The following is a 13254-nucleotide window of genomic DNA, read 5'->3' as shown; positions in this document are numbered from 1 at the left end:
GAACGGTCTACCAAAGATTAGCGGACAATTTACGTCATAAGCAAAATCTAAAATAACGAAATCGGTAGGAAAAATAAATTTGTCAACTTTAACTAAAACATCCTCAATTATACCGTATGGTCTTTTAGTGGTTTGATCCGCTAATTGCAAAACCATATTGGTACGTTTGATGTCTTCTTCTAAGCCTAACTTATTAAAAATAGATAATGGCATCAAGTTAATGCTTGCTCCTAAATCACAGAGACAACTGGGAAATTCAATATCTCCCAATTTACACGGAATGGTAAAACATCCGGGATCTTTGAGTTTAGTGGGCAAATTGCTTGACACAATCGAACTGCAATCTTCAGTTAGTGAAATGGATGAAATTCCTTCCCAACTGATTTTCTTTGAAATTAAATCTTTGAGGAATTTACCATAATTGGGAATTTGCGTAATCGCATCCATAAACGTCAAATTGATATGCAAATTTTTAAGTTTGTCTAAAAATGTTAAAAGTTGTTTGTCATAGTCCTTATTGCGGACTTTGTGTGGAAAAGGTGGTTTGGGTACAAAAGTTTTTGTACTAGAGTCAATTGGTGCATCTTTTTGTTTTAATGTATCTTCTTTGGGCTTTGGTAAATCAGTTCCAGGTAAAGTCGAATTTCCGAGCATTTCCGGGCCTAAGTAATTTTTCCCAGAACGAAGAGTGATAGCCTTAACATGCTCTTTCGGATTTTCTTCCGTATGGCTTGGAAGACTTCCCTCTTTGCGAGATGGAATTGATTTAGCGAGTTGTCCAATTTGAATCTCCAAATTATGGATGCTAGATGGTTGGTTTTTAATAAGCTGATCGAATTTATTCTCGATCCGTTTAAAACCATTGTCATGATTACTTATTTTTCCGCTCATAGCATCAATGAATTTGTCGATTTTAGAAGATAAAGTGCTAATCGTATCTCTTGATTGATTTTGATAATTAGCAGTACGATTTTGATTAGCATTAGTATTATTATTATTATCTCTCTAGTTAAAGTTAAGATGATTTCTCCATCCAGGATTATATGTATTGGAATAAGGGTTATTATTTTGGTTTTGCCCTTGGACAAAATTTAGCTGTTCAATTTCACTCATACCTTCGTAGTCCACATCCGTTTGGATTGGGTTACCATTAGGATCACACGGTGCCATCAACCTATCAATTTTGTGCGATAAGGCAGAAAATTGGGCTTGCAATATCGCTACTGGATCAAGATTCACTATACCTTTAACTGATGAAGTTGCTGAGGATGATGGTTTCACTATTGGTACGTGTCCATGTTCCGCGGGCCACATACAGCTGTTGATTGCCATTTCCTCCAAAAGTTCTCTTGCTTGGGCAGATGTTTTCTTCATGAATAACCCTCCAGACATAGCGTCTAATGAGCCTCTAGTTGTAGGATTTAGTCCATTATAAAATGTTTGCATTAAAAGTTCAGCGGGCAATTGGTGGTATGGGCATAAACGTTGAAGTTCTTTAAAACGTTCCCAAGCCTCATAAAGAGTTTCATTATCATTTTGAGAAAAAGATGTTAACTCTTTAATGACTCTTGCGGTTTTTGCTAAAGGAATTTTTTTTGATAAAAACGCTTAGGCTAATTGTTCCCAAGTGGCAAAAGTTGCGGTTGGCATAGAAGTTAACCATTCTTTAGCCCTATCCTTCAAAGTGAAAGGAAAAAGGTGAAGTTTGATTGCTTCTGCAGTCACATCTGGGATTTTAAAAGTGTCACAAATTTCAAGGAAATTTTTTAAATGGGTGTTAGGATTTTCGTTAGTTAACCCATAAAATGTTACATTATTTTGCAACATATTAAGCAACGCAGGCTTAATTTCAAATTGGTTTGCGGTGATTCTGGGTCTAACGATACTATTGGTTACACCGGCCACACCTGGCCTAGCATAATCCATAAGTGTTGGTGGGTCTGCCATTTTACCAAACTCGGTCTTTGTCTTTACTGGGGTTTTGTTTTTGTTTTTGGTGTTGTTTTTGTTCTTCTTAAGTGTCCTTTCAATTTCTGGGTCTAGTGGTTTTGGTGGTATGCCTGAACTTCGAGAACTGCGCATGAACTTGAAATCTTGCACGAACCGAAACTACCTACAAAACAGAATTTGAAGAATAAATATATTAGTAATTAAAAATTATTAAATTTAAAAAAAAAATTAAAATAAGTATGAATAAACCTAGATTCAAAATAAAACACGAAAAATTTAAAATTTTGTCAAAAAATTTGGCGTTCCCCGGCAACGGCGCCAAAAACTTGTTGAGCGATTTCCGCAAGTGCACGGTATACGCTTGTAGTAATAAAAGATATCGATCACACAGGAAACGTTTTTTAAACAAAACTTATTTAGAATCGGTTAAATTTACTTATAAGGTTTATAATATGGAAAATCGTTTAATCGGTTTTGGTTTTGAAATTGCTAGAATGAGAATCAGATTAGAGTATGAAGATGTTAGAAAATACTCTGATTTAATAATGAATTTGCAAGATAGGAACGTTTAGTACTTTTTAGAAAAGTAAACAAATGTATTTGTTTGCATTAAGCAAAGAAAACAACTTTAAACTTTGTATGAATTATAAAGATGAAATAAATGACGGAACCTCTAATTATTTGGCTTTGAACATGACAAAACCCTATCCGGGATAATTCCCTTAATCAAATTAAAACTCTTTCGAGATAATAATTTGCCTAAGTGTTCAACAAAGTTTCCTTGTAAAGATTTTGTATTAAATACGTTTTAATGAAAACACCAGCATCCACTTCGGATCCTTTACCAAAGTGCTGCATAAAAATCTATCGAATAGAACGGACTTTATTAGATGAAATATAAATTGATACAAGTTTACAGAGAACATGGAGCATGGAAACATTCGACGACTTGCAAGTGAACGGGTTGTCAATCCTTTCCTTGGGTTTCGTTAGAGTTTGTCAGGCTCAGGGGCAGATCCTCTACTCAATCTTCTCGTTGAATCTTCGTAATAGAGACTGGGTAGGTCTACGACCAAAATGAAAACTAAATTGGAACAATGTCTAAACGCTACTGAACTTGTTATTATTGAATAAACAATGTGTGTACAGCATATTGCTTTTTACAGAATCGAAATCTAACTTCTGAATCACTTGACTCGGAATTTCTGCATAAATTCTATACTAATCTCTTTCTTTTACATATCTTCAACTCTTTATTTATAGATGTTGAAGAGCCTTGATTGAAGTGTCGTGTCCGTTGTGAAGAATCGTATCCGTTGTGAAAGGACGTCTTTATCCACCCGAACGATCGTGTTTCGTTGAAAATGAAAGTGTGCAACTAGGCTTTTACAGACTCCTGCTCGTACCGAGAATATTAAATTCTCTACCGAGAATGGGGGAGCATCAATTGGTCTTCGAACGAAGGGAAGGAGAAGCTGAAGAACGTGTGTCGCGACCGAGAATTTGGGGGCCGCGGTCGCGGCACGGAACGTTTTTCACTTCTTCGGCTTTTGTTCTCATCCTCGACTTGGCGTTTATTAATTTTCGTCGTTTTCGACTCCTTTTGTAGGGTTTTTCTTCTGTTTTTGAGCTCTTTTCGTTCCTATTTGGATTTTACCAAATATTTATGTACCTTACAAGAAAGAAACATATTCGAGAGTAGAAGCTTTCTAAACAGTTATAAATAGCATAAATTCGTAGCAATATTAATGTAATTATTGATGATATTTTAGGTATATTTTGGGCTTAACAAGGTCACATATAAGTTCGTATATATTAGTGAGACAAATTGAAGGTTGTACACCAAAGTGTGAAATGAGGCAAATGTTGTACACCATTGATGAAATTTACCCCCCTCGAGCCTATTAACCGACTTCTTTGCTAACACCCTTTTAACATTTAACCCATTTTTCTCTTGTCCAAATACCAATAAAATCAATCGCATCGGAGCTACCCAAAACAAACCAAAGCCTTAGCAAGTAAGCACAACAAATCTTTGAAATCGTTTTTGTGCCACTCTCAAATAAAAAGAAAAAGAAAAAACGAAACAAAAATAGAGAGCAAAAAGGCATTCTCAAGCTCCACCCGAGCAATTTCAAGTTATATTTTGCAAGCTTGCTAAAGCCAAAGAAATAAAAATGCGATGCAATTATCAAAACGGTGTTTGGACTAGAGTTTCTAAAAATTAACCACTTACCACTAAAAAGTCACCCATATTACAACCCCCCCCCCCCGGGTTCATTTTTAATGTTGCCCAAACCATAATATAGGTGGAAAAACCCGGATGAAAATGCAAACTCAAGGTGACTTCGAGTAAGTACAAAGAAGAGCGCAAAAACACCGACCCACCAAAGTTTGAGCGTAAGAGTGAAATCCTTTGGTGAGGTACAATCGAGTTCTCAAAAGACAATCAATCCCCGTTAATATTGCCTACTAAGTTCAATTATGGAGGTTTCGAATAAGTTTTGGTCACTCATTCGCTTGCGTGAGTACTTGTCGAAAACTTTTCGTAAAACTGTAGCTTTGAAATCACGCACTTGGTAAAACCAACCAGAGGTTTGTTTCTCAATTGTCTCAATCCAATGTCTTTCGATTTCTTTTACTTGAGGACAAGTAAAACTTTAAAGTCCGAGGAGGTGGATATGGGCATTTTGTCCCTATCTTTTAGCGTGATTTACGGTTTAATTTCGAGCTAAATAGATAAGTTTAATTACAAAAATAGTATGTTTTCAAATAAATTATGAAATAAAAATCAATTTTACATTTTTAGTTGATTTCTTTAGTTTTTGATTAATTTTAGAAAAACAAACGTCAAGCTAACTCGGTTTTCGAAGATCGTATTTTTCAGGGACAAAGAAGAAATCAATCAAGCACTAATTCACGGTTACGCGGGGCGTAGAACAATGCCCCTCAACACACGGCAGTCAACTGAGCATTCCCACATGGTCAACACTAACTACGCGGGGCGTAAATCACACTACGCGGAGCGTCTCCTTTGTGAATTGAAGACAAAAGTTCTAGGAACTCACTTACGCGGGGCGTAACCCAGACCACGCAGAGCATACAAGGCATATTTTGAGCAAATAAGTTCCAGGAGCTCAACTATGTGGAGCGTATCCCAGTTTACGCGGGGCGTGGTTGAGTCAACAAATCGAAATCTAGTCCACACTGAAGAAATTATCAACGGGATGGGTTGATTTTGCAGATACGCGGGGCGTACCTTGTGAAACTTGCAAAAATAGTGTGAATTCTTGTTTGCAACTTGTGTAATTACGATTCTACCCCCGAGCTTGATGTGTATAAATAAGAGTGATTAGCACTCATTTCCTCATTCAGATTTTTATATAGCTAAACTCTACCACTTTGAGAGCTTGTTCACTTATTCCGTCACTCCATCGAAGTTCCATTCCATCCTCCTCCACCAAGCTCGAGAAATTCCACCTCCAAGACCTAAGAGACGGCCTTGAGTCCGGTTAGCTAGTTCCAAGGGCCGATTCTTCCATTTTTTCTTGCTAATTAGCTTGCACTCTTCCTATGTACTAGGCTTGGTTGTATTCATATTTTTCCATTCCACATTTATAATATATGATTTGCAATTCCCGTTTCTCTATACGTGTTGATGTTTGCTACTTGTTTTGATATTTATAATTGATTATTGTGTAGGGAGAGTTCGATACCCGGTGCCCTTTGTACGGGTCATCTTTAGGGAACCATATAGGCGCTGCCCTACCGGGAGTAACATTTCAGAAACCGTAGGAATTGACAAGCCACGGAACTTACGGGCCCTAGTTTCTGATCCCCCGCATTAGACACGCATTGACTAGGAACCACGTAGTCTAAGTACTTCACGGGGTCGACCGAACTACACGTAGTCGTCTTTACAAGAGTAAACCACCAATCGTATATGTTCGAAGTCTTTGCTTATCATATTTATATCTTATCATAACCCGTAGAGTTTTGGTTATATAAGTCTGTCTCACCATAGTTTAGGAGTAGTTTTTAGTTGTCGCCCAAACCAACCTAAAGTATTCACCTCCTAGATAACGAATAGAGCCGAGTAGTTTAATACTTGTAGATATAAATCCCGTGGATTCGATACCCGGTCTTAACCGGATTATTACTTGATACGACGGGGTACACTTGCCCCTACGTAGTAGCGTCTAGTAGAGTTTTTCATCAACGCACACATCACATTTATCATCACCCATATAGCATCTACACATCCCATTTTCCCACACAATACTACTAGATTTTACGCCCATTAGTAACCACCATTTCCTATGGGGTTCTGCTCATGGTGCGAGGGAATTTAATTTGGTTCAGTGGGATGTGGTGTGTAAGCCTGAAGGGACCATGACTTATGTATTCAGACTATTAGAGATTTTAATTTGGCGATGGTTCCCAAGCTTTGTTGGAATGTTTTGAATTCGAGGGGTTCCCTTTAGTATAATGTGTCAAAAGCTAAATATTGTGGTGACACGTTTAGTTTCCATATATTTTGGGTCAGTGATACTAGCTCGTATACTTAGAGGAGCATTATGTCTAGTTCTAACATTCTTCAGAAAGGTGCTGGTCGTATTATAAAAAATGGTAAAACAACTAATTTTTGGAGGGATAACTAGTGTGGTACATATGCCCCTTAATCAATCATGCTACTTCTGCAGTTCTTTTGGATCTTTTAAATTCTGATGTGACTCAACTTTGGAATGCGGATGATGGATGACAGTGGCATCACAATTGACATTTTCTACCCTAAATGACGTTTCTCAAGCTTTCCTCGTTTTTTATATTTTAGGATATTGATTGGCTCATTCTATTTTCCATTAACATTTTATGGTTATAGGAATCGCGTAATGATAAAGTTTTTACTCAAAGTTTGTGTAGCCTGAATAAGCTGGAGTTCGTTGTTAATAGAGCTTCTGAGGTGGTTTTATATGTTATCTTGCATAGGGGTATGTTTCCATCTTATCGAGCTTTGTGGGTCAAGTTGAAGCCTCTTGGCACTGGATAGGTAAAAGTTAATACCCCGGTGCTTTTAGAGGCAACATGAGTTATGTTGCTGCGAGGGATGGGGGTTTATTGAGAGATGGTAGTGGTAAGTAGCTTTATGGGTTCTATCTGAATATTGGTATTGCTCGACCTTCATTGCTGAGCTTTGGGGTCTGTATTATGATTTGAAGCTTGTTTGAGATAAATGGTTTAAAAAGGTGGTGGTTGAGTTTGATTCTCAAATTGTTTTTCGTTCTATGAAATTCTAATTTTTTTCATCCATTTGCTTAGCTCATTAAGTGGTGTCATCAGCTGCGCGATTAAGATTGCGAGATTGTCTTCGTTCATGCTTACCGCAAAGGAAATTGTGCTGCTGATTGGTTGTCGAATTTTAAAAGATCTCTCCTTTTGGATTATGAAGAGTATAGCGTATCTCCTACATATCTCCTTGACATTTTATTTGGGGGCGATGTGACTCTAATCACAATCATGTGATTCATATTTAGTTTATTCTTTGTTTTTATTTGTTTTGAGCCCGATGCCTTCTTTTCTTTAAAAATGTATATATTCTTTTAAATACTTATCAAAACAAATGATCTTTCAGAAACAATGCATAATGTAAAGTTTATCATGACTTCAATTATCAAAATAACCTTAAGATTTATGTGAAAATGTGAATTTAAACGTAACGTATAAGAAATCACTATTTTAGACTCAACGTTTGTAAAATGGTACCAATTTAAATGGTACCAATTTAGTTCTAAGTTTTATAGATGCTAAAATAGTGTTATTTTATATAATTGGAATTAAATTAAGAATTTTTTAATTTTGTCTAGGAAGCCATTTTGTTAGCTTTATCCCTTTTATTATTAACCATTCTTTAGTGACATGGCAGTACGAGTAGGAGTGGATATTTTTGTTTTTTGGTACACAGTAGGAGTGGATATTGAATATCATAATTCCCCAAATGCTGTCCAACAAGTTCCACACAAGCAGTGCATAGGAGGCAGACGATATCATCCGAAGCATTATCCTCCTATGGCTTCCACACCTTCTCCCCTTCTTCTTCATCTCACTCTCAATGATCCCTCCGTTAAGAGCAGCAGCCATAAAGCCTCTCTCTTTACCATTTCACCACCACCCAGTCCCACTCTCAAAACCCCTACAATTCGCTCTCGCCTTAGCAGGCTCTGTCAAGAGGGCCAACCTCATGTCGCTCGCCAACTGTTCGACACAATTCCTCGCCCAACCACTGTTCTTTGGAACACTATCATTATTGGCTTCATTTGCAATAACATGCCCCTTGAAGCCCTTTTGTTTTATTCCCACCTTAAAACTACTTCTCCTTCTACCATACCTGATTCTTATACCTACTCTTCCACCCTCAAAGCCTGTGCTGCAACTTCCAATTTAATGCTAGGTAAAGCAATTCATGCCCATTGTATTCGTTGTTTATCGTACCCAAGCAGAATTGTCTATAATTCTCTTTTAAACACCTACTCTACATGTTTGAGTAGCATGAATAACTTGAGTGATTTTCGTTTCTCCAAGTATGACTTGGTACATAAAGTTTTTAAGACCATGCGTAAAAGAGATGTGATTGCTTGGAATACTATGATTTCCTGGTATGTGAAGAGTGAGAGATATGCAACAGCGATTAGGCAATTTAGGATTATGATGAAAATGGATATTAAACCAAGTCCTGTTAGTTTTGTTAATGTCTTTCCTGCTCTTTCAAGCATTGGCGACTATAAGAATGCAAATGTTCTTTATGGGTTGCTTCTTAAATTAGGCACTGAATATATGAATGACTTGTTTGCTGTTAGTTCAGCGATATCCATGTATGCGGAACTTGGTTTCCTTGACATTGCTAGGAAGGTTTTTGACCGTTGCTCAGAGAAAAATGCAGAGGTTTTGAACACTATGATTGGTGCCTACATACAGAATAATTGTTTCTTGGAGGCTATTGATCTATTTCTTCAAGCTATGGAAAATGAACAGACTGCTCTTGATGATGTTACCTTTCTCTCAGCTTTAACAGCAGTTTCTCAATTGCAGTGTTTGAACTTGGGTCAACAAATTCACGCCTTTTTGGCCAAGAGTCTTACAGTATTGCCAGTTACATTAATGAATTCAATCATTGCCATGTACTCGAGGTGCAATTCTATCAACACATCATTTGAAGTTTTTGAGAAGATGCCAAAAAGAGATGTTGTCTCATGGAATACAATGATTTCTGGATTCATACAGAATGGATTGGATGATGAAGGGTTGATGCTCGTGTATGAGATGCAGAAGCAAAAGTTTAAAATTGATTCTGTGACAGTACTCTCTCTTCTCTCTGCAGCATCTAATCTTAGAAACAAAGAAATTGGAAAACAAACACATGCATATCTTGTTAGGAACAACATTCAATTTGATGGAATGGACAGTTATCTTGTAGACATGTATGCTAAATCTGGGTTGATCATGACAGCAGCATGTGTTTTTGGGAGAAGTTGTGTTAAAGATAGAGATCTAGCTACTTGGAATGCAATGCTTGCTGGGTACACACAGAACGGGCTGATTCTAGATGCTTGTGTTACCTTTAGGCAGATGCTTGAGCAAAATCTTAGGCCTAATGCTGTGACTATAGCGTCCATCCTTCCAGCTTGTAATCCATTTGGAAATGTAGATTTGGGAAAGCAGCTACACGGGTTCTCGGTTCGTTATTTATTGGACCAAAATGTCTTTGTTGGAAGTGCCCTTGTTGACATGTACTCTAAATCAGGTGAGATCAACTATGCTGAGAATGTTTTTGCCAAATCTGCTGAGAAAAATTCTGTCACATACACAACAATGATATCAGGATATGGTCAAAATGGAATGGGTGATAGAGCTATTTCTTTATTTCACTCTATGCAGAGATCTGGCATCAGACCAGATCCAGTTACCTTTGTTGCAGTGTTATCAGCTTGCAGTTACGCGGGTTTGGTTGATGAAGGTCTTCAAATATTTGAATCAATGAAGAGAGACTTTAAGATTCAGCCCTCAACTCAGCACTACTGTTGTGTTGCAGATATGTTAGGAAGAGTTGGAAGAGTCCAAGAAGCCTTTGAGTTTGTTGAACGACTGGGTGAAGAAGGAAATGTGATCGAAATATGGGGATCCCTTCTTGGGGCTTGCAGGCTTCATGGACAAATTGAAATGGGGGAGGTCGTCGCCAGTAAATTACTTGAAATGGGCTCCAAAGATCGGTTATCAGGCTATCAAGTTTTGCTCTCCAATATGTATGCTGAAGAAAAAAACTGGGAAGGTGTTGACAGATTGAGGAAAGAGATGAGGGAAAAGGGTTCGAGAAAGGAAGTTGGAAGTAGTTGGATTGATATTGGGGGTCAAGTTATCCGATTTGTGTCTAAAGACAAGGATCACCCTCAATGCAGTGAAATATGTCAAATGTTGGATAGATTGACCTTGGAAATGAAAGACACTGATCATAGTTTTGTCGAAGATACATTTGACAAGTTGTGATATTGACAGACATAAAGATTGCAAAAGCAAATACAGTTGTGGCGAAGGCTGTTGCCCATAAATGGCTTCACTTTCTATTTATCGCAGATGAAAGACACGATTCTGTGCATCTCTCAGGTGATCTCTGACTTGGATTTCTGGAGAAGTGGAGAATTTATTTGTCTGAACTGAAGCAATTTCTGCTTGATGCTTCCTTTTCTCTTATTGAACGGAGGACAGCATCAGTTCTGCTCTGCTAGGAGGAGCAGTCACGAATATGCAAAAATAAGCTATTTGGGGGAACTTCCTGTGCAATTATCAGGTCAGTTTATAGAACTGCTTTTGCATCTTTCCATTATTAATATATTACCTATAATTAGGTATATGATTCTAAACAAACTGGCATGAGATCATATATTTCAAGGTCTATAGCCCAGAAACTGTCATAGATTTGCATAGCAGCAAGAAAAAAGCACGTGAATATATTCATATCTCCAAATAACATGTCTTTGATCATTGATGTAGTGAAGTCTTCGCTCAAATTCTCATATTACTTGCTTTCTTTTTATACAATAAAAATCTAAACCATCCAAAGTATATTGGTTTTAACTGGGGTAAGTTTTATTTGTTTGCGCAGAATGGGAATACAGTATGAAGAATCCCTTGCATTATACCTGTTCAAGATCAAAAAGCTTGTGCATTATTCCTGTCAACATGGTACCTGAAATTCAGAGCTCGATTGACAGTCTAGTTGCTCAAGCTACCACAAGACAGTGACAGAAAGTAAACAATCCAGATCATGCAGGTACCAATTTTCTTCATGATTGCTTGCTTTATTTTCTATACACGTTAGATTACTTTTGACGGATCTTCCTTGTATTAACTATGTTATAGGATCAAATGAACTATTGATTAATCTAGGAACCAAACATGCTAAACGCATCAAGAAATAAATGAAGCTTACTTATTATTAAACATCTTCCATATAGGAATTATTTCATATGCTTGTGACCAGAAATACAATGATTCTAGTCTTTGATCAGAGAAAAGGCAACTTATTTTGATACATTATCCATCACATCTTCAATGAATCGATTCAAAGCAGAGATTGAAGATCCACCCTCCATCAACACCATCTTGCTTTTTTCGCTTATCTCTCTTGCATTCTTCCTAATTTTACTATCCTGTTCCATCACACACCTTATTCCTCTCTCTATTTCTTCAGCTTTCACTATTATTCCATCTTCCTTTCTGTAATCCATTTTAATTTCTGCAGCTAATTCCAACTCTTTCACTAGTTCAAAGGCATTAAGCTGTTGCTCTGCGCGCAATGGCCACGCTGCAATTGGAACCCCAAACCATAGGCTTTCTAGTGTTGAATTCCATCCACAGTGTGAAACAAACCCTCCAATCGCTGGATGACCCAATATTGCAGTTTGCGGAGCCCATCCAATTATCTTACCAACCCCGACTGTCCGATCCAAGAATCCAACTGGCAGAACTTCCTCAAGATTCTCATATTCAGCCGGATATGCAATCATAGTCTGTTCCTTTGGTGGAGGACGGCGGAGGGACCACAAGAACCGGTGTTTACTGTGGTCTAGAGCACATGCAATTTCTTTCACCTGCTCCTCACTGAGAGCTCCCTTACTCCCGAAGCACAGGAATACTACAGAGGATGATGGCTGATCATCAAGCCAATCCATGATCTCCTTTTTTCTACTGTTATTCTCGTCAGATCCCAAGTTCAGGATAGGCCCCACTGGATAAACAGGAGGGTTATTGCCTTGAGAAAGAGAGTCTAGGACATGACTTTCCAATTCCGTGAATGAATTCACTAGAATACCCTTGGCTTCTCTATACCTCCTTGTGTGGTTAAGCACTGAAGAAAGAAACTCTTTCTGAAGCACCACACTTGGCAGAACCCTGGCCGGATAAGGTTTCGTGAAAGTTGGCAACGTCAGCTCGGCCTCGGGGTCCTTGGCCTGAGCAAGATCAATCTGATGTTCGTCACGAAGAAGCTGCACATGGAACAGAAAACCAAGAAAAGCAGCATTGGAGGCAAAGTAAATATAAGAAGGGACGCCAAATTCTCTGGCGACGTCCATCATGGGCGTGCAGAACATATCAAGAACAAAACCAGCGGGAGGTGAACCGGAGGTAGAAAAGAGATTGGAAACAGCTTGTCGGACTTGAGGTGTTTGAGGTTCCATGTAGTCGAGATTAAATGTTTGAGATTCAACCATTGGAAGATTGAAGAAGCGTAAACGAGGAGTGGTGGTAAGGTTATAAGAATAGGCGGTAAAGTTAGAATCAGAAGATCGCTTAAAGACAAATACAGTTATGGAGATACGATCATCTGTATGAAGAAGAAGCTTGGCTGCTTCAACAGCAGATGCAAGATGGCCTACGCCTGGAGAGGGTACGAAGATGAGCTCTACTTTCTTCATTAATTAGAATATGGTAAAAGCTTTTGAAAGGGATGATAGAATACTGATTTAGACCAGAAAGAGATTATAAGTTGTTGTGAGAATGCTAGTGTAGTAGTTATATATAGGAAAAGATGAAATAGAAACAAAATGATATTCTATATGGGAGTGTAGCGTCATGGCTTTGCAGCAGCTCACGTCATGGCTTAGCGACGAGATGTCCATTAGCTAAAGTAAACATGCATGGCGGTTCCTGCCACTGCTGAAGCAACATTTTCTAGGGATAAGGCTGAAAACGTTTTCACATTTCATCTTAGGTACAAATTTATCCTATCAATATCAATTTTGTCCTTATTTA

At 38.0% G+C, this 13254-nt stretch overlaps 2 protein-coding genes and 1 non-coding gene across 5 annotated transcripts; 2 read left to right on the top strand and 1 right to left on the bottom strand.

Annotated features, from left to right (window-relative positions):
* The first annotated feature begins 1462 nt into the window (after positions 1–1462).
* On the top strand, positions 1463–1569 carry LOC136207703 (small nucleolar RNA R71). Its single transcript, XR_010676832.1, has one exon. It is a non-coding gene; the product is annotated as a small nucleolar RNA R71 (small nucleolar RNA).
* A 6377-nt stretch (positions 1570–7946) lies between these two features.
* LOC136205788 (pentatricopeptide repeat-containing protein At3g22150, chloroplastic) lies at positions 7947–11442 on the top strand. 3 transcript variants are annotated; one of them, XM_065996577.1, is made up of 3 exons: positions 7947–8398; positions 8810–10789; positions 11105–11442. In XM_065996577.1, exons 1-2 carry the CDS (start codon positions 8017–8019, stop codon positions 10486–10488), a joined length of 2061 nt encoding a protein of 686 aa, XP_065852649.1. In that variant the 5' UTR covers positions 7947–8016; the 3' UTR covers positions 10489–10789; positions 11105–11442. The 3 variants fall into 3 exon arrangements, with proteins under 3 accessions (XP_065852649.1, XP_065852648.1, XP_065852647.1); XM_065996576.1 differs by having other exon boundaries at positions 7947–10789; positions 11105–11272; positions 11362–11442; XM_065996575.1 differs by having other exon boundaries at positions 7947–10789.
* Positions 11410–13003, bottom strand: LOC136205790 (anthocyanidin 3-O-glucosyltransferase 2-like). Its single transcript, XM_065996578.1, has one exon. The coding sequence runs from the start codon at positions 12915–12917 to the stop codon at positions 11523–11525; it is 1395 nt and encodes a 464-aa protein (XP_065852650.1). The 5' UTR covers positions 12918–13003; the 3' UTR covers positions 11410–11522.
* Between the last annotated feature and the right edge of the window lie 251 nt (positions 13004–13254).

Source organism: Euphorbia lathyris, chromosome 9, assembly GCF_963576675.1.
Source record: "Euphorbia lathyris chromosome 9, ddEupLath1.1, whole genome shotgun sequence".
NCBI classification, from domain to species: domain Eukaryota; kingdom Viridiplantae; phylum Streptophyta; class Magnoliopsida; order Malpighiales; family Euphorbiaceae; genus Euphorbia; species Euphorbia lathyris.
Note: the sequence above shows the minus strand (reverse complement) of the source record. Positions and strands in the feature narration are given on the sequence as shown.

Coding starts and splice junctions, on each gene's coding strand:
- LOC136205790 (XM_065996578.1), bottom strand. CDS start 12,917: ATGAAGAAAGTAGAGCTCATCTTCGTACCCTCTCCAGGCGTAGGCCAT.
- LOC136205788 (XM_065996576.1), top strand. CDS start 8,017: ATGGCTTCCACACCTTCTCCCCTTCTTCTTCATCTCACTCTCAATGAT.